The sequence below is a fragment of the Hordeum vulgare genome, chromosome 7H, assembly GCF_904849725.1.
Source record: "Hordeum vulgare subsp. vulgare chromosome 7H, MorexV3_pseudomolecules_assembly, whole genome shotgun sequence".
In the NCBI taxonomy this organism is placed as follows: Eukaryota; Viridiplantae; Streptophyta; class Magnoliopsida; order Poales; family Poaceae; genus Hordeum; species Hordeum vulgare.
The window spans coordinates 5,482,204-5,503,151 of record NC_058524.1 but is presented as its reverse complement, the minus strand read 5'-3'; the positions used below and the strand labels follow the sequence as shown (position 1 = coordinate 5,503,151).

Below are 20,948 nucleotides of genomic sequence, written 5' to 3'. Positions count from 1 at the left end.
AGTAACACACTAGAATAATAAACAATACTCCCTCTGTAAACTAATATAAAAGCATTTAGATCACTATTTTAATAATCTAAATGCTCTTATATTAGTTTATGGAGGGAGTACCTTTTTATTCCACATGCTTCCGTTGTGCGTGATCAGAACTCAATTTCTAAACACAGGAGGAACTATATACGGATGCTACGGCGGTGTACCAACTATAAGCGGTCGCTTTTCCTACCTCACATCAGGTGTAACAACTAGTATATCATAGGGTAATGGAAATTAACTTATCACATCAACGAAAAGGTGCGATGGCACCCGGAGGTCCCGACCGCTTTTATCAACTACGTTTAGATTCGTGCTATGATCTGTCCAACGGCAGACTTTTTTCAGAGTCAGCATAGTTCACAAGGTCAGTTAACAGAGAGAAACACCGGCATGAGGTAGGGAACAGAAGTGCTCTGCGTCGAGTAGGTCTTGCAGGGGGTCGGTACTCAAGCGGGTCAAGGTTGAAATGACAACTCGTAAGTGTTGTTTTTGCTGAGTGACAACTCATGGGGGCTGGATGTGGCGTCAATAGAGTTAATTGTGCTACAGTACCTTTTGTCAAAAAAAAGGGGTTTCACATCAGTGCATATGCATGCAGACCGAGGGGTGTCTGTCATATGATGGACAGTACGAGACTAGGTCTAGATTCCTTAAATATTGTCACTTCTCCCGTGCATAATCAAGGAACAGACATGTTAATTTACTTGATCAGCAGAGTACGTGGCACAAATCTCTATGCACCCTATTCAAAACGGACTGTATAGATAATAGGGTGTCTAGACACCCCGGACCTAAAAATTTTATTCTCCATCACATCAACCATGTGCGGTCCTTCTCTATTTTCGTATATTTCTAACTCTTAAGAAAATCATGTGCAAGAAAGTAATTCAAATATTTCCATATATGTATTTATTATCACACTGTCCTATACGCTTGATCTAATTTACTTTAACCTAGGACAGAACTGGAATTTCAACAAATTTATAATGGACAGAATACTACACACACAATTCGAAGCATGGATATATTGCTTTCTTCTCTTTTTTCAACCGGAAAGCATATTGATCTATTAGATAGTACTCTCTCCGTCACGGTTTAGAAGGCACAGTTAAACTTGCGTGTGTTTTCAAAATAGACAAGGTTTAAGACGCGAAAGCAATTACTTCTATTAATTCGTTGTAGTACTATTCATGCATGCGCCCTCCTAATTTGCTGCTCACGCATTAGTACTAGTATTTTCTCAAGTTGATTAGGCGCATTAGCATCTACACCTACTACATCTCACAACCAATCGGTGACTACCTTGGTCCCAGAGATTTTTTAAACGTGTCTTCTAAACCGTGACGAAGGGAGCACAAATCAATTTTGAATCATTCAAAACCCAGAAAGGGGAGACACACACTCAATTTATGCAGCTCATCTGATTCAATTAATAAAAAAATGTTAACCGCACGGCGTGAGCAGTTAGCTATCTTGTAAATCAACTATCAACAATTAATACCAGCGCCACCCATGTTGACTGAATTAACACCTAAAACCCAACAAACAACGAAGACCGAGACATACGTGTCGCCCATAATTTGATTGAGCCGGCAACTATATAATGGGCCGGAGGTTAGGCTGATTGTAATGGGTAGTATCATATATTAGTATCATAAATATGATACTAATGTATGATATCACATCCGTAATGCATAGTATCATATGCCAGTATTATAGGGTGGTTCATTTATTGTTATGCAAGACACATAGTAGCACATCATTTAATATGATACGGTATCATGATATGATACTCAACCCTATCTTTCTTTATTTAATTCTATGTCACCTCATCAAAATTGCCTAATTGGCATGCATGATACTACCATTACATGCAGCCTTAGAGTATCTATATCTCTTGTCTAGACTGTCTATATCTCTGGTGTGTTGGAACTAAACATGACATGTATATGTGTCCGTGTAGGTTCCTTACTGATCATCAAGTAGGATAAGCAGTAGTAACCGAGTAGGTTAGCTAATCCATCCTGCTACTATATATAGTATATGTTTGTATAGCCCCTTGTAAACACAACTAACACCAGATCAAAGCAATATAAACATCAGAACTGATACGGTCATGTGGCCATAACTCAGCGTCTTCTGTGTTCTCGTAATTTGCAGTATCGATCGATCAAACAGGCGACTATGCTAAGCTAGCCAGACATCCAAAGAATCCATCAAGGTGGCTCCTTGCTAGCTTAGCAGGCTCGTACCCGTATATTGTTGGAAAGTACTCGGCGGCGCAGTCTGGATCAACAATTGATATCAAAGTAAGGTTGATCTTCTAGTAACGAAAAATCATGTCAGAGGACGACAAGGCCAAGCAACTGGCGACATACTTCGGTGCGACTAAAGTATTTGCTGCTTCGATGAGCTCGTCGTACCCACGATTTGATCGCGAGAACTTTGGGGTCTGAAAGGCACTGATGGAGTGTGGTCTCCGGGCCAACGTGTTGTGGGACGCGGTCGATCCAGGAGGTGACGCTTTCAAGAAGGAGGGAGCCGAGCACTGGAAGGATCGGTAGGCGGCATCGGTGATTTACTCGGTGATGCCGATAGATGTCCTCCAACAACTAATAGCCAAAGAAACGACGAAGGAGGTGTGGGATACCTTGGAGCTCATGTTTGAGGGACACACCCGCATCAAGCAAGCCAATCTTCAAAGTCTCTTAAGGAACTATGGCACTTTGGTCATGGGCGACAATGAGTCCATAGACCCGTTTGCTTCACGGGTACCTACTCTCGTCAATCGGATCCACGCACTTGGAAAAAAACCTCACAGAGGCTTCGGTTGTTTGACGGTTCTAGGGTGCAGCTCCTCCCCTATACCTGCAAATTGTCACGACGACGGTTGGGCCACTGTGTAGCTGAACTGCATAGTGCGATTTGTATTTTTTTTATGAACTGCTATAGTAAAATAATGGACAAAAATTTCAGAAAAACAAATAATGCATAGAAAATACGAGATTTATATGAATTATCTATTAACATCCAAATTTTTTAGACAATGAGGTGTTACATAAGATCTCATGAATATAACATGGACTGAGACTTAGTGGACTGAGATTTAGTAAGATTGTACGTAGTACGAATATGATGCACCATAAAATTATCTCTTAGTACAGATACCGTGTTTAGAAAACCGAGGTCCCAGCTCTTGTCTTGTTATACATCCCAACAAATAAAAGCTGATAGCTCGATGCAAGCTTTTTTTTCAACTCTCTTGATTGGGCAAGTTTTGTCTTATTTTAGCTTTTTTCTGAGAATTTTTTTGTCTTATTTTAGCTGCCTTCCACTTTTCACCTCCATAAATAGAGCCTGGTTAGCATGTCTTGGCAAGCATAACATTAGCATCAGCTAAAGATGGTACTCTCTTTCTTGCCTCAACTACTACTACTAGCACTTCCACTTGTCCTCGTCTTGGTTATCAAATCTAGGAGGCCAAGCAACCCATTGTTGCCAACTGATTGGCCAATCGTGGGCATGCTCCCTAGCCTTATCGCCAACTGGAACAACATCCATGAGTACGCGGCAGCCGGCTTGTCCGCCTCCGGGCACAACTTGGAGCTGCGCTGCCCTTCGGCGACTAGCGTGCGCTACTTCGTCACCTGCTGCCCGTCCAACGTTCGCCACATTTTCACGTCGAACTTCGCAAACTACGTCAAGGGCGAGAAGCTCGCTAAGGTCCTTGGCATACTGGGCGGCACAATAGTCACCGCCGACGGCGAATCCTGGCGCCGGCAGCGCGACACCATCCATCATGTCATGACCAGACCGCGGTTGCAGGCTTCCATATACGGTTGCTGCCGCTCCAAGTTGGCAGGGGGGCTCGTGCCGTTGCTAAACCACTTGGCGGACGCGCAGGCCAGCTTCGACATGGAGGACTTGCTAGGCAGGCTTGTGTTCGACATCACTGTGATAGCAGTGTTCGGCAGGGATCCGTGCCGCCTGACCGCATCGATGCCACCCATGCACGTCGCCGCGGCCATGGATACTGTGATGGAGGTGGCCGTGTGCCGGGACATTTTGCCTGTCTCCTTCTGGAAAACGATGAGATGGCTCAACATCGGGCAGGAGAGAAAGCTAGCCGAGGCAGAAGCCGTGTTGTATGGGTTCGTGGCGGAGAGCATCCAGAGAAAGATGGAGGTCACCACCACCACCGGCAGGAGCACCGAGGACGATATCCTGTCCCATTACATCCATGTCCCCAGCCCGGACCCGGAGTTTCTTAACCGAGGCAGGGAGCCCACTGACTTCCTGATCAGGACGTTCATCAACTTCATGGTCGCAATGCGTGACCCCATGGGGTCGGCGCTGTCATGGCTCGTCTACAACCTCGCCACGCACCCACACGCCATGCTTGCCATCCGCGAGGAGCTGGCGCCGATCGCCGCCGCACGCAAATCCGTTGGGGGCGTCGTGGTGTTTGAGCCAAACGAGACCAAAGATCTAGTGTACCAGCGAGCGGCCATGTTCGAGTCGCTGAGGCTGTACCCGATCGCGCCTCTCGAGCGCAAGGAGGTAGTCGCCGACGACGTGCTGCCTAGCGGCCACAAGGTGCGCGCCGGCGACACCATCCTGATCTCCACCTACAGCATGGGGAGATTGGAGTGCGTGCCTCGGCAAGAACATCTCCGTGGCGCTGGTGACATCAATCATCGCCACGGTGGCCTGGAACTTCGATGTGGAGGTGCTGGATAACAGCGCCGTGAGGCCCAAGCTGTCGGTTGTTCTGCAGATGAAGAACGGGCTCATGGCCAAAGTTAAGAGGAGATCAGGCAGAGAGCGGCAATTATTATGGAAATACGACACATAGCAAGCTCTATATCTCCAAAACTATTTCATTCTGCTCTTATCTCAGCTTCCCAAACTATATCCAAAAGTCTGACAACAACCCACGCATTCCACGTGCTATAGATATTACAATTACTAGTAGAATACATGTGCTTTGTTATGAGCAATTCTAGTAGAATACATGTGCTAGGGGCCAGGAGCTGCGGATCTGGTTGGAGGGGGCGATGTAGCGGTGGGAGGCGGATCAAACGCTACAGTAACCGCGAGATCAAACGAGACCAACGCCTCCCTCTCGCCTTGTTCATCTATATTTCCTCTGTTCGTCTCCCTCTCCTCCATCTCCATCCTCTACCATGAATCCAATCACTCGCTACGGGAAGGTGCTCGCACATGACACGACCAATCTCGATGTCGTCTACACGAACGACAGCGCCAAGGTCCGGTTTTTCTTTCCATGTTCGAGGCATGACTTCTAGAGGAGAAACACAAGTACATGAGCCTCGATCTCGAGTACACGGCTGATTGTCGCGATGTTGCCGTCGTCCAACTTTGTTTCAAACATTGTGTCATGGTCTTTCAGTGGGCAAGGTAATACGAAACTTGTCATAGTTTTAATTGGGGATTTTCTTTGATTCATAGGATAGGAAAATTGCATTCGAATAGGAGGATTGGGAATGTCGAGAACATGTCATACTTTCCTTGATTGATAGGAAAAATTCATAGGAAAATTGGGTTTTTTTTCTTTGATTCATAGGAATGGGGCTTTTCTTTGATTCATAGGAAAATTACAAAGGAATAGAAAACTGCATAGGAATAGGAGGATTAGGAAAATTGCATAGGAATTTTCCTTGTAGTTGCATATTGGCCATCGTGAGAACATGTCATAGATTAGGGGCTTCTTTTGATTCATAGGATAGGTAATGCATATAGGAAATAGGAAACTTGCTATATATGATTCTTATTATAGTTGTGTCGAATTATACTTGTTATGATTCTATTATACTTGTTGCAGTAGTATATATTTAACACATTTGTTCCATTTTGTTGTTGCAGTAGTGATAAGCACTGTCCAAAACTCATGGGCTTCCTTTGCAGCGGCATAAATTTTGCTAGCATTGATATAACAAATGACAAGATCAAGATAAGGCCCACTTGGGGTATTGAGATACCAGCTGAATGCCACATTGGTCTTTAGGACAGGTTCAGGCTTGAGCATGACAAGACTTCAATGGCTCGTATGGCATCTGCCTTGGTCGACAAGGAGTACGCTGATATGAAGACAGAATTCCCCAAGTCAGGGCACAAACTTTAAGGTAAGACCCCACTTGACCCTATCAACATTGAGTATGCATCAAAAGATGGGTACGTTTTATACGAGCTGTACCGCAAGATTAGAATCTTCGATTATGGGCAGCGTCACCTCGTACCATTAGTATCTACTACTTGGGGGTATTCTGATCTGGACGACGAGTATTTTGATCCGGACGACGAGTAGTGCTTGGGGGTCTCTTCATGTTATGCAGTACTTTCTGTAAAGGATATCTGAACTATTATTTTTATTATGTCCATGTTAAGTATGATTTGTGTGTAAGAATATTTAATATGATGTGATCAAGCTTTCTGAAGCATTATGATATATGTGATGAAAATTGTCCATGGTTACGACACAATATATAAGCAAGGGACACGCGCGAAGAAAAAGTGAAGACTTTCTCTCCACAACTAAAATATTAACTAAAAACAATGTACTAAAAAGAATAAACTTTGAATGGTGCATGCCGAAAAAATGAAATCCCTTTGTAACAAATGAGTTTTTGTTCAAAACTCTGATACTTCAAAAGAGATTGTCCATTTTGTACACGAAGTGCATCCAGTTTTTGCCGTAACCCTCTCAACACATTCTTCATGGGTGAAATGATGAAAACATGCCAAATTTTAACCTTTTCAGAGTTCATTTGTAGTGTTTTTCAATATCAGGGTCATTTAGCTCAAAAAATGAGTAAATGCAAGAAAAATACCAAATGAAGTAAAAAAAGGGTTGAAAATTGATGATGTGGCTTTAAATGGTGCATGTTGAAGGCACCAAAAGTCTGGAGTTGAAATAAGTTAAAAAAATAAAATTCCTTTATAACAAATGAGTTTTCGTCTAAAACTCTAATACTTCGAAATAGACTGTCCATTTTATACACGAAGTGCATCCAGTTTTTACCGCAACCCTCTCAACTTTTGAACACACGCTATGTGGGTGAAATGATGAAACCATGCAACTTTTAACCTTTTCAGAGTTCATTTGTAGTGCTTTTCAATATCAGGGTCATTTAGCTTAAAAAATGAGTAAATGCAAGAAAAATACCAAATAAAGTAAAAAATGGTTGGAAATTGATGATGTGGCTTTAAATGGTGCATGTTGAAGGCACAAAAAGTCTGGAGTTGAAATAAGATGAAAAAAATGGTATCTCTCTATAACACATGAGTTTTCGTGCGAAACCATCATACTTCGAAAGAGACTGTCGATTTTGTACACGAAGTGCATACAATTCTTACCGTAACCCTCTCAACTTTTTAACAAATGCTACGTGGATAAAATGATGATACCATGCCAACTTACTATGTAGTGCTTTTTAATTTTAGGATCATTTAGCTGAAATATTAAACTAATACAAAAAAGAATATACTAAAATGAATCAAAATAATATTAACTAAAATTATCAAAGTATTGATTTGTTAAAAAGAATGAACTAAAAGAACCAAAAATAATATTAACTAAACTTATCAAAGTTCATTTGTATTGCTTTTTAATTTCAGGGTAATTTGTCTTAGCTCAAAGAATGAACTAATAGCAAAAGGAATGAATTTAAAAGCTTTTATAAAACTCTAATAGCAAAAAGAATGAACTAAAAAGTTTTTATAAAACTCTAATAGCAAAAAGAATGAACTAAAAAGAATCAGTTAAATATGATATTCTTCAATAGCAAAAAGAATCAACTAAGAAGAATCAAAATAGTATTAACTAAAATTATCAAAGCATTTATTTGTTAAAAACTTTAATAGTAAAAAGAATTTCATAAAGTATATTTTTTTACAAACTTTAATAGAAATTTTCATAAAGTATTTTACAAAGACTCTAATAAGAATCAACTAAAAAGAATCAATAAAAAATAGAACTTATGCAGCCGTGAAAGGCATAAGATACTTTATGAAAATCAACGGATTTTAAAATCTACTTTTGAAAAACTCGTCGTAAGAAAGTCAGCCGTGAAAAAGGATTTGAATTCTGACGCTCGGTTTAAAAGATAAAAAAATTGAAAAAAATAAAAATAATTAAGTATGCTGATAGAGAGGATCATGTGCGCTCTAAACAGCTAATCAGCGCAGCGGCGCTCCCGAGCCAAAGGCCATTGGAGATGGGGTGGACCGGAGTCACTGCCGAAGGAAGGAGGAGGAAGACCTGGACTCTTTCCTTGGGGAGGACGTTGGTTTGACTCTACTTCCTAGTGCTTTTGCTTTCGCTGTTTGTATGTGTGTAAATAATTATAGATTCGATTCTGGAGAAATCAAGTTGGCAGCCGTTGTTTGTTAGGGATATAGAAACTGGAATCAGTAAAGGACACCTGAGTTGGGTTGACAAGGATTAATGTTGCCGTTAGTTTTGTCACGTCCTCCTTCAACTAGTCGGTACTCCGTGTCTCCTCGCTGAAATGAGATGAAAAGAGAGAAGAAATATCGGAAAGATTAATTACGTAGGCATTGCCATGACGAAGATGGATGCAGTGACTTCATTCTTCTCTTCATTGACGTTGATGTAGATGATGGTAGAGGCTTGGACAGTTGGACACTGGCCTCATCCTGCCGGCGTGTGCACCACTATACTTGTTCACCAGGTCGATGTAGTCCGACTCCGGGAGTCGTCGGGAGCCACCTTGGGATGCTCGTCTTGACGCAGGGTGTGGCAGGGAAGAAGGCTTCACGTCTTACCAGCGGACGTTCGTCGTCACCGTGATACGACTACGATGAAGCAGATGCCGGGGCGTCATCTGAACCGAACGCATGGTCCTCCTTGGTGCGGCGCCAACGGCATATCTGATGTGCATGCGGCGCGGCTAGGCTGGCACCCGAGTGGCGGCTGGCACGTGGGGCCTGACAAGCTTGATAAACTTTTTTCCTTGGGAAAGACCAAATCTATTGAATTCTAATTATGGCAGTACAAAGAATAATAACCAACATAATGAAAATTACAACCATGTCAGTGGACCATCTACGACGATTACAAGCACTAGAGTGACCCGGAGGAGGCACGGATCTAAGGGGGGGGCGAGGGGGTGCTAGACCCCCCTTAATGAATTAATTATTCTTTAATGCTAGTAGTTACTTCAGCCAAAATTCCATAAAACATGAGAGCTTTGCCTCCTCCATGAGCAAACTCGCCCCCTTCATGCGTTCATCCTGACTCCGTCAAGCCCGGAGGCATGCCACCGTCATTACCTTTCCTTCACCGAAACCGAGCAAACCTTGTTATTGTGAACAATCTTGTGCTTATATAGGCATGATAGAGTCCATACCCAGTCGGACACGTACTTAGACCAATTTAAACGTGCATAAAAACTAACTCGAACTTGGTTAGCAAACATGGAAGTTGACTCGAACTTGTTACCTCCTGAAATAAATAAAAAATGTAAACACATGGAATACTTTACAGAAACCGTTAGAGTAACCTAGTTATCTCAAGCTCATCATCATCCCAGCGCGCATTTATGAAATCACATCGAAGTCCATAATATTTACGTCGTGGCAAACAACTCTGTTACATGTACCACTGACGGTCATTGCTGATTACACAGCTAGCAACAAGTCAGCTATTAATTAAGTTATCTAGATTCTAACTAGGTTCGGAACATAAAAGATTACATCGAACCTTTTGACGGTCCTCCATGAGTATTCAACAAGTGTTCCCATATCAGGGTTGTAATATCTCAAGACATTCATGCGAGCCATAGCCTTGTCTCCTTTACGAGTTCGACGCCAGAGATAATCCAATGTATCTTGATACACTATCTCGTCATTGAACGTGGCAATGAGACGCATGGAAAATGGGTAGTCGAGCACAAGCCGCTGATTCCACCGTGTCGGGTTGTTGCCTTCCACATCATCGCACATCCATATCTCGACCAGTTCGCTGTTAGGCCCTGGATGAGGCATGGCCAGCTCCCCGTTCAGCTCGGCAAAGTTGGTGTCGAGGTAGTCGGCCCCTTGGTACCATGGAGGACCCTTCATGACGCTGAACGACTCGTCTTCGAGGTTGAAACGGACAAAGCAAGGCATGTGCCCAACATCATCGAGATGGGAGTAATCATACATAGGCGAGCAATGGTCGATCGTCCAGATCAAGGAGCCCTTGAAGAAGGTGGCCATCAGCCCTGCTACGAAAGGGTAGGGCGGTTGCGCGGCTGTCTCGCGCCAGCGCTGGTCCTTTCCGACGGTGAACACCTCCATCCCGAGACCACCACCCATGCCGCGCGTTTCACGGTGGAAGAAGCGAGCGACCTTGTAGGCGTTTGAGCGATGGTCGCGCCCGAACCCGAACGCCTGGTGGCCTTCACCTTCGGGGCACCGGCCCGGCGGAGCGCTGTTCGGGCTCGACGGCAGCACGCGGATTTGGCGTGTGGCCGGGTTGAGCACGCGCACGGCGTCCTCGGCGGGTAGCAGCACAAGCCCGTCGCAGTGCGCGAGCCCATGCCGCCTCGTCGCCGCCCCCTCGCCGGGGAACGAGGAGATGTCGAATAGGAGGGTGGCGACGTCCCGCCGGCTCTCCTCCCACAGGTAGAGCCCCGGGGAGGTAACCATCATTTCGGTGCAGGGTCTTGTTGTTGTGTTGCGGGGATCTTCTTCAACGTCGCTTTTGCATTTCATCCGTGGTGCGATGAGCAGGCTGTAGGGCTTCTTGTCTTGCTGGTGAAGGTGGTGGAGGTGCGCCTGTGAGAAGGAGGGGTCGGCGCCGGAGATGATGTCGCGCCAGGCCTTGCAGACGCACCTTAGACGCAGCAGGGATTTGGTGGGCAGCCGGACCAGGATCTTCCACAGGATCAGCTCGTGAGACAGGCACGGCATGGTCGCCGGTCGACGGACCAACTTCAAGCGTCCATCGTCACCCATCTTCGAGCTTGTTGGCTGCAGCTGATATGATTTGTGGCACCGTAGCGGTATATGGACACATTGGGACTTCGAGCGTCCGTCATCAGCCATATATACGCACGTATATACACGAGCAGACAGACAAACCGAAACGATTCGATGGTGCCTCGACCGAGTCGGACATGGAAGTTGTAGCAAACTCGGATTCGGAAATTTGGATAACATGGAAATTGACTCGGTTGTTTAGGATGTTTCGGTTGCCGTGTGATTAGGAACAGGAAAAACATCTAAACCGTTATTCTCCGGGAATTGTTTTTTCCCTTGCAATGCTACCACGGCGTCGTCCTGGGTCGATCACCATCCCACCTGACAAGATCTGAGGCCGCTCTAGCGCCTACGGACACGGTCGTCACGTCGGCGCGACCCACCACCCACCCCACAAATACCCTGTCCGGAAACCCTAGACATCGATCACTTCAGTCTCTCCATCCAATCCACTCTGACCCCCTCATCCGATTCGATGGCCGACGACGGAAGCCACTCTGGTGCAGAGTAGGACGGACCCAACATCGATGTGCAGGAGGTGGCCCTCCGCATCGTGTTGAGGAGGTCACTGCCGGATCAACGTGTCCCCGGCAGCGGCGGGTCTTCTTCCTGAGCGCTCGTTGCCCGTTAACGGAGCGTCGGCGCCATCGCCGGCCCTTCCCGCCCGGCATGCAGCTCCGGCCGCTCTGCTCCGCTAGTTCACGTACGTCGCCCACCTCCACCACTCTCTGCTCTGGAAATGGTGCCCGGCCACCGCCGGGTCCTTGTGCCCGCGTCGGGGCCAGGACGCACGAGGACGCCCGAGTCGAAGGTGCATGTAGCCCGTCGCGAGCGGCAGCGGGCGAGGGAAAGGGTGGAGGCAATGGCCGCGCACGGTCGACCCTGAGGAAACGCTCCTCGCATCGGTCCTCCGGCGCTCTCTCACAACGGCGAAGGCGGATGCGTGCCGCCTCCGTTGCAAGAATATCGAGGCGCTCCCACTCGCCATCGCGTTGTCGAGGCGTGAGGCAAACAAGGAAGCGGCGACGAAGGCTAACGCGGACCGCCATGCCACGGAGCAAGACTGCCTGCTCCGCAGTCTGTCGGGCATGAGATGAAGCTCCGATAACTCAAACATGACGGACGTCTCCACCTCCAGCTCCGACGACGACACACCTCCACACGCAGATGCCTATATGAAGGAGGAGCACAACCGCGTCAACGACCGAAAGGGGAAGGGGCCGGCGAGGAAATGGTGATTTCCGCTGTCCTTCCCTTATGTTTATATTTTTATTATGTTTTATGTAGTTTGTTCCGTGAATTTGCAAATGAATTATGTTCTCTTTTGTCCAGCGATGCAAGGTGATGCAAGGTGATCCGATGAACCGCTTGTTTAATCTAGTTTATGTAGCATTGCATGTACTTGTATGGTTTTAAAGGTTTAGATATAAAAAATACGGATATGAAAGGCAATAAATAAGACGCAGTCCGGCCCTCCCCCACCCCCCTCCTCATTCATCTCCATCCACCAGAATAGAGAGAGGTCTCCCTCGAGTTCCCCTCTCCCCCTTCCTCAAATCCCTCTCCAAATCAAGTAGATCTGAAGGTTTGGTCCAGGCATTTTGACCCCAATCCCTCCCTTAAGGTAATCTCTCCCGATCCCCTCCCTCTCATTCAAAAAAAAATCTCATTTGCTCACTATTTTGCAAATGTAAGAAAACCCTAGTTCTTCATGAAATTTGGGGTGTGTACAATTTTGTTGCACTTGTTTGTATGTTAGGATAAGGGGTATGATGGGGTTAGGATTAGGGTTGTTTGGATGTTAGGATTAGGGTTGTGTTGGGGTTAGGGGTATGATGGGGTTAGGATTAGGGTTGTTTGGATGTTAGGATTAGGGTTGTGTTGGGGTTAGGGGTATGATGGGGTTAGGATTAGAGTTGTTTGGATGTTAGGATTAGGGTTGTGTTGGGGTTAGGGGTATGATGGGATTAGGATTAGGGTTGTTTGGATTTTAGGATTAGGTTTCTTTTGATTATGCAGATTTTGTAGTATTTGGATGATTGCTTATACAAAATATTGTATGTTGTTTTGTTTAGGGATGAAAAAAACATGTGTTTATGTTCATCACGTGGACAAGGATACATTTTTAAAAGGCAATATTGATCCGGACCCGGATGAGCTTGACATGGTGTTTGGTTGTTGTCCTAGCTATGTCGAATTGTTGGAACAAGTCCGAAAGGATTTGAATTGAATGGACCCAAGTGATGTTTGATGGTAGGCGTAGTGTGGGATTTGGAATGCACATTCGTTAAAAGACCATGCGTATCAACTCCGAACAACGTTGGCTTGCATACAAGGAGCCGAATAATAAAAAGGACACACCACACCACTACAACGCTCGTGAGCTCAACGAAAACACGAACCACGATGCCACGATATGTGAGACCAAAGAAAAACTCAGCTTGCTGGGTTATTACTATTGGAAAGTTGACGTGGGTCTTCATTTGATTTAATGTTGGCTTGAGTTGTAATGGACATAACAAATATTGATTTGAGTTGTAGTCTTGTAGAGCGACGTACCACGAGCATAGAGGTGTGCTCCATTTGGCTGAAGGAGGACGGAGCTGATCGGAATAGGAAGGACAGGACCGGTTGCTCAAGAGGAAAGAGAGGAAGCAAGCGTTGGTGGCGGGAGAGTAAGGAAGAAGCATGCGCCAGTGGTGAAGATCCTCTTTGCGTGGGCAACAACTGTAGCGACCAAGCTTTTAGAACATCTACACCCGCATCCATTAAACCCTCCTCAAACGTCGGGCAAGCCGTCCAGTTACTCACATGTCACGAAAAAGCGATCTAGACGAAGCCCTTAAACCGGTCTCAAATGTTCGGGCTGACCGGCACCCCTCATATCCATATCAAATATGGGACAGATATGAGAGAGCCCGCGCACGCTCACTTGGCCCGCAGTGGCCCGCGTTGGCCTTCATCTACCCCACATATATTAGACCTCATCCGTTCGCCGGACCAAAACCTAGTCACTTCACTCCAGTCCCCTCCATTTCACTCCACAACCGGTTCTTGGATCTGACGTTGCTGCCTCATAGGATACGGTGCGGTCCGCCCAGCATCCGAACGCCATGGCGGAACCGCAACCCCTCCATTGACGTGCCGAGCACGAAGCATGGCCGTCCTCGGACGATGTAGCGGGCGAGGCAGCGGGCACGGGATACGACGAAGGCCCTCGTGGCGGTGGATGTTGGAGAGGTGGAGTCACACTGTCACGCCCAAGATGCGACCCTATCCTCAATTTGGCACGAAGGCCTCGTCAGGGATAGAAGCGCATCTCGTCGTGTCGCAAGAATTGATATCGTTACAAGTACATGTACTGAAAAGAAGAGATATAAATAGAATTGGCTTACACTCGCCACAAGATACATCATAGTCACATCAGTACATGACATAATCATCAAGAGTAAGAGCAGGGTCCGAGTACGGACGAAAACAAACGAGAAAAATAAGAACGACGTCCATCCTTGCTATCCCAGACTGCCGGCCTGGAACCCATCCTAGATCGATGATGAAGAAGAAGCGACTCCAAATGAACAATCAACGCGCTCGCGTCAAGTAACCTTTACCTGTACCTGCAACTGGTGTTGTAGTAATCTGTGAGCCACAGGGGACTCAACAATCTCATTTCCAAAGGTATCAAGACTAGCAAAGCTTAATGGGTGAGGCAAGGTTAAGTGGTGAGGTTGCAGCAGCGGCTAAGCATATATATGGTGGCTAACTTACGAGTACAAGAAATAAGAGGGTGAAAATCTACGCATAGCGGACGTGAACTACTGATGATCAAATGAATGATCCTGAACACCTACGTACGTCAGACATAACCCACCGTGTCCTCGATCGGAGAAGGAACTCACGAAAGAGACGGTCACGGTTACGCACACAGTTGGCATATTTTAATTAAGTTAACTTCAAGTTATCTAGAACCAGTGTTAAACAAAGTTTTCACGTTGCCACATAACCGCGGGCACGGCTTTCCGAAAAGATGTGCTCCAACTAGTCCATCACAAATTACCACAAGCCGCATAGAAATCCTCAATCACGAAGCTCGCGATCTCGTCGGATTCCGTAGTGGAAAACCTCAACTATGAGATTACCCAAAGCATCACCGGAATTCCGATGCACAAGATATTCCGTCAAAGGTAAAACTAATCCAGCAAGGTCGCCCGACGTGTCGACGATCCCGATAGGAGTCGCGTACCTCGTTCTCAGGACACGACGGATGGGTCACACTAGGAGATACCAAACCTCGGGTTGCCCCACAGTGGCCCCGTAGTCTGCCAATTTGGATCAACACTCATGAGGAGCACTGGCCCGGGGGTTGATTAAATTATCCTCGGGTTAATTACTCCCTATGCAATTCATTAGTTGTTAGGAAAATGTAGTACCAAAGTTGGGCCTTGCCAGACCAGCTTTAATCTAAAACGAATTATCAAGGGGGTCCCCATAACAACCCCGATCGTGTTAGGAGCGCTCATTTATGGAACATAACACCGGTAGCCGTAAACTAAGGGGGCAAAGGTGGAACAAAACACCTGGCTAGAAAGGCTGAGCCTTCCACCTTTTACCAAGTATATAGGTCCATTAAATTAAATAGCAATAATATATGGTGATAAGACAAGGAACCCATGTTATCACATGGAAGCATCTACATTGCAACTAGCAACGCTAACAACATGGTTAAGCAAGCAGTAACATAGCCAAACAGTGGTTTGCTAGGTTGTACAGTTGAAGGTTATCATGGCATTGTTGAGAGGCTGATATTTAACATGTGATAGGCAATGAGACATGATCGATAGCATCGAAATAACTAGCATGGCAATGATAGTAATGGTATCTGGAGAAATGGTCATCTTGCCTGAGATCCTGCTTGGAAAAAGAACAACTCCGAGAAGTCGGTGAACCAACGTAGTCGAACGGGTCCTCACATTCCGACACGCTTGCGGAACTCTATCGAGACGGAGCAAACCGTAAACAAACATCAACACAGATATTCACCACACGATGCACAACATGATGCACAACCTACTATGATGCATGATCAGGTCAACATGCAAGGGATGGCATGGCAAAACACCTCACGCAAACACTACACATTAAATGAAGCTCGATATGCAACGGGTTGCATATCGACGAAACTCCACGTTTAATTATTTAATTCACTCCCCTTAATTTACACGTCAATATTAAATTGTTGTTAACATGGCAAAGGGTGAAGCGGTGATCCTACATGGCATCCTAGACAGTTTAACTCGCGGAACATAGAACGGAGCTACGGCACAAGAACATACAACACAAGATGTATATGCCATGAATGCGTCATGCATGCGAGTTCATAACAACACGGGCAAGAAGAGAAAGAAGCATGTGTTGCCATGACGAACAAAAGGGAACCATGGCGGCAAACGGAAACGATGCCACGGCAACGTTCCGGTCCCGAAGACTCGAGGAGATATCGGTGCCAACGAATAGAGAGAGAGCGTGCGGGTCATGCCAAATGGCGATGGGGTGATCCCGGTTATCGGGTTCCCATGTCTCGAGGCCACGACGAAAGAGGGACAACGTGCAACTAGCGTGGCATCTACAAAACGGACAACATCACAACTCATACAAACATGCATGTCTAGGCTAAAGATGAAATCACAGGAGGGAAAAAAAGGATCATAGATTGAATTGCAACATAGTGCAGCGGCCGAGGAATCTAAGTGTGTGTGAGTGCAAAAAAAAAAAGAGAAAAATAAAGCATGGCAAGAGAGAGCTACATGGGACTTGAACCCAGGACCCCTTGGGTGGACACTAGTAGCCCTACCACCAGACTAATTGACCAGTTGTGTTAAAATTGACAAAACAACACAAAAAGAAATATGGCAAAAGTTGTTGCGCTAGAGAGGCATAATTCCTAAAAATGTAATATGCATCGATGGGGATTTCATCCCTGGATCCCATGGTGGAGTTGCAAGGCATTTGCCAATGCACTACGGTAGGACTTGTGATCAAACAAGAAGCAAATTCTATTGATGAACAACCCTACGCAGTGCAAGAAAAAAAATGAAGATGGGGCAAAATATTGGGTGTGTGGGAGTCGAACCGAGGATCTCACGATGGCACAACAGGGCGCTGACTAGCTAGGCTACGGCCGACTTGCTTGCTAAACAAGGTGGCCAACCTACATAACACCTAAATGCTAGAACGGATCTAGAACAAGATCGAAGTTCAGTTTTTTGGAAGAGCCTGCTCACAGCGGGTTCAGAGATCGGCGGGTAGGGCTGCTCCAACGACGACGGCGGGCGCGAAGGCCATGAACAGGGGGCGGATCCAGGTCAGCGGCGACCCTGGACCATCGGCGGCACTCACAGGCAGGGCTCCCGACGACCTGACGACGACGGATGGCACGGGAGAGCATGGCGCGCCGAGCGGGCTGACCGAGGCTCCAACGCGCGCTCACAGGCTGCCTCGGCTGCGGTTTTGTTCTCCTCTAGCAAAGAAGAAATGGAACAAGACAGGGAGAAAAATATGGAACAGATATGAGAGCGCGATCTAGACGTCGGGCAAGCTGTCCGGTTACTCACCGTTCACGAAAAAGCGATCTAGACGAAGCCCTTAAACCGGTCTCAAACGTTTGGGCTGACCGGCACCCTTCATATCCATATCAAATATGGAACAGATATGAGAGAGTCCGCGCACGCCCACCTGGCCCGCAGTGGCCCGCGCTGGCCTTCATCTACCCCACATATATTCGACCCCATCCGTTCGCCGGACCAAAACCTAGTCACTTCACTCCAGTCCCCTCCATTTCACTCCACAACCGGTTCTTGGATCTGACGTTGCTGCCTCATCGGATACGGTGCGGTCCGCCCGGCATCCGAACGCCATGGCGGAACCGCAACCCCTCCATTGACGTGTCGAGCACGAAGCATGGCCGTCCTCGGACAATGTAGCGGGCGAGGCAGCGGGCACGGGATACGACGAAGGGCCTCGCGGCGGTGGATGTTGGAGAGGTGGAGTCACACTCTCCGGTGCCGCGTAGGGTACACTAGTGCGGGCGACGCAATCGCGTCGTGGCAGACGTCGACTCCTCCCAGGAAGGATCCGTCATCGACCTCACGTCAACTGGACCGTCCGGGTTACCTGCTCCGACGAGGAAGAGTAAGGCATGTGAGGCGGCGGGAGATCGACTCCCATGAGAAATAGAAATGGAAATGGGATGCAGGTATGCTATGTATTTTTTGATGTGTTTATAGGAAATAGAATAACTCTTGTTTGAAAAAAATGTTTGTATGTACAAATGCAGTCCAAACAACTTCAAATCTTAAACGTAGCCTCTTTGGTGCATATCAAGGCCACACAAAGACATTCAAGGTTTTCTGAAAATTATATATAATAGTCATTTTCCAAATACCACATATAAAGAAGAAATTAATTAAGGTTACATTTTTGAGGAATTTTCATTTATGAAGTTTTAGATTTGGAGTGAGGTTTTGAAAGATGTTAATATTTTAAAAGGTATTTGATCTGCCCGGAAAAAAGAAAAGAGAAGAATTAAACAGCTAAGCGGCGGTTGGGCGAAGTATCTATATTCTATACTGAAAATTCAGGGAGAACGATGAATGAACAGTAAACTTTTTTTTTACTGAAAACTGCCTAGATGTTGAGATGGTTTAAAAATTGGAACAGACTCTACGCATCAAATTATCTACTATGTAAAAGACAACTTAATGTTTTGAAATGTTTTTGTATTTATTTTGATTTTTTCTTTCAACGCGGGTGCTGATGAACTTTGGCTCATAAGTGGATTATTGACGGGATTCAAGCTATTCAATTCTCGACGGGAACGAAACATGAGGCTCCACCGCGATAAGCTCTGAATCAATCTTGGGAGCTACGGCGTCGCGGTAGTCCCTGGCGATCATGGACGCGCCGGCAGCGACGACCTTGGCCTCCCGGCTCTCACTCGCGATAGCCACCACCGGCATCCCCGCGGCCACGCCGGCCTGCACGTCGACGACGGAGTCTGTTAAAGTTGTGTCGAATATTATTGTACTTTCTCCGTAAATTAATATAAGAGCACTTAGAACACTACTTTAGTAATCTAAACGTTCTTATATTAGTTTACAGAGGGAATACAAGGTATGTTACAGTTGAACTCTGAGTAGTATTGTGTTTAGACAAGATATGGAATCGTGTCCTAATAAGACACTTGTATCATAGGCCTTTCATATACAGCGGGGGTAGACACACGATGTAACATATGTCAACATAATAGCACACGCGTGTAGGTGGAGCCGGCGGCGTGTGCCGAAGCCCAAGGCGGCCAGTGTGCAGTATTGTGACGGTGTCACGGAGAGGAGCGCGTAGTCATGCCCCTAGAATATAGCCATATCGGTGAACCTCGTTAACAAATCTCGGTGTCGTGACGGTCTGATTGCTTTATCCTCGGTAGATCTATTGATAGCCTCGGATTTATTATAAGAGAGTCCTCCAACACGACGGACCGCTCAGCCGACGCGCCGAGCAGGGCGAGCGCGCGGAGGTAGGGGTCGGGGCAGGGCTTGGAGCGGCCCTCGCGGCAGTCCTCTCCGGCGACGACGAGCTGGAAGAAGTCGGCCAGCCCGAGGATCCCGATCATGAGCTCGGCGTTGGCGCGGGGCGCGTTGGTGACTGCCGCCCGCTTCAGCCCGCGATCCCGCGCCCACCGGCAGAGCTCCCTCAGCCCGAGCACCTCCTGGAGCCCCTCGCCGGCGTACAGCGCGAAGAGCGCCTCCTTCTCGGAGAAGAAGGCGTGGAGCCGCTGCTGCGGCCAGTCCGGGAAGATGAAGCGGCCGATATGCTGGTTGCTGCGGCCGGCCATGTGCGCCATGCCGAACTCAGGCGTGATGGGGGCGCCGCCGTTGTAGCCCAGGCCCTGCAGCAGTTCCGAGAAGGCGCGGTGGTGGAACGGGTCGGAGACGCACATGGTGCCGTCGATGTCGAACAACAGCGCCTCCATCGACGCCGCCCGGCAGATCCCATTCCCACCGCTCCTGATTCGGATTTCAGAGTGAGAGAAACAGAGGAAGAAGTCAGAGATTGATGAGAACCAGAAAGAAAAGAAAAATCACATCTTTGAAGAAAGAGTGTACCTTTCCATTGTGGTGCTGTGTTCTTGAGGATGCCCTGCTGATCTGCAAACTGGGTGGATTTCTGATGGCTGTGTTGATATTGGCAATGGGAGAAAGCTGGTTGGTGAGTGTCTGAGCTGAGCTGCCTCTGCTCGTGAGGTTGGTTTCTGAGTGTGGTTCGTGACAAATCCATCATCATCATCATCTCACCGGTCTTAGCTTTTGACCTTTCAGAGAAGGAGTACAGTAGTTCACATTGCAACAAAGTGTGTACACCATTGCAATATGTTTTTTCAGATTAAGACAGATTAGTTTCATCCAACTTCAGGCAGAGATCTCACAACTCTCAAAGTTAAGAGGGTTGTGGTCGGCAATAAGCCCAACAGTTTTGGGATTTCCATTGGCCCCTTGAACAACACAACAACCTCGGGTCAATGAGACGAAAGTTATTTATTTGTCTGTTTCTCTAAGGCTGGTCACAATGGAGAGTAACATAAGGTAGGAACCTACACGCTTTCCTAGACTATGTTCCTACCTCCACAATGGGGAGTAACATGTATGTAGTGTCATGCAACAATGCATTTATTAGGTTATAGACTCATTGTTTCTTGGAGTGTGTGATGTTCCGGTAACTTAGCTAGTTACCACAAGCACATCTCTCTTCACTAAATACGTGCCACATAAGCAAAGTTGTATTGGAGTGTGTGATGTTACTGCTAAGTTCCTCTCCATTGTGACCAGCCTAATACTCCCTCTGTAAACTAA

The 20,948-nt window shown here is 46.7% G+C and overlaps 3 protein-coding genes across 3 annotated transcripts; 1 reads left to right on the top strand and 2 right to left on the bottom strand.

Annotated features, from left to right (window-relative positions):
• The first annotated feature begins 2,501 nt into the window (after positions 1 to 2,501).
• Positions 2,502 to 4,945, top strand: LOC123407408 (noroxomaritidine synthase 2-like). Its single transcript, XM_045100533.1, has 2 exons — positions 2,502 to 2,596; positions 3,513 to 4,945. Exons 1-2 carry the CDS (start codon positions 2,502 to 2,504, stop codon positions 4,774 to 4,776), a joined length of 1,359 nt encoding a protein of 452 aa, XP_044956468.1. The 3' UTR covers positions 4,777 to 4,945.
• Positions 4,946 to 9,738: 4,793 nt separating this feature from the next.
• On the bottom strand, positions 9,739 to 10,974 carry LOC123407949 (putative F-box protein At1g70380). Its single transcript, XM_045101194.1, has one exon. It carries the CDS (start codon positions 10,972 to 10,974, stop codon positions 9,739 to 9,741), a length of 1,236 nt encoding a protein of 411 aa, XP_044957129.1.
• Positions 10,975 to 18,850: 7,876 nt separating this feature from the next.
• On the bottom strand, positions 18,851 to 20,631 carry LOC123411832 (haloacid dehalogenase-like hydrolase domain-containing protein Sgpp). The gene is made up of 3 exons (XM_045104785.1): positions 20,205 to 20,631; positions 19,571 to 20,105; positions 18,851 to 19,076 (listed from the first exon to the last, which is right to left on the bottom strand). The coding sequence occupies exons 1-3, from the start codon at positions 20,210 to 20,212 to the stop codon at positions 18,897 to 18,899; spliced, it is 723 nt and encodes a 240-aa protein (XP_044960720.1). The 5' UTR covers positions 20,213 to 20,631; the 3' UTR covers positions 18,851 to 18,896.
• Between the last annotated feature and the right edge of the window lie 317 nt (positions 20,632 to 20,948).

Bases quoted from the DNA above. Each gene is read 5' to 3' on its own strand.
- LOC123407408 (XM_045100533.1), top strand. From the start codon at position 2,502: ATGGAGTGTGGTCTCCGGGCCAACGTGTTGTGGGACGCGGTCGATCCA. The intron at 2,597-3,512 runs GTAGGCGGCATC...TATCAAATCTAG, and splicing joins GCCGAGCACTGGAAGGATCG to GAGGCCAAGCAACCCATTGT.
- LOC123407949 (XM_045101194.1), bottom strand. From the start codon at position 10,974: ATGCCGTGCCTGTCTCACGAGCTGATCCTGTGGAAGATCCTGGTCCGG.
- LOC123411832 (XM_045104785.1), bottom strand. The intron at 19,077-19,570 runs GTGTTGGAGGAC...GTCGACGTGCAG, and splicing joins CGTCGGCTGAGCGGTCCGTC to GCCGGCGTGGCCGCGGGGAT.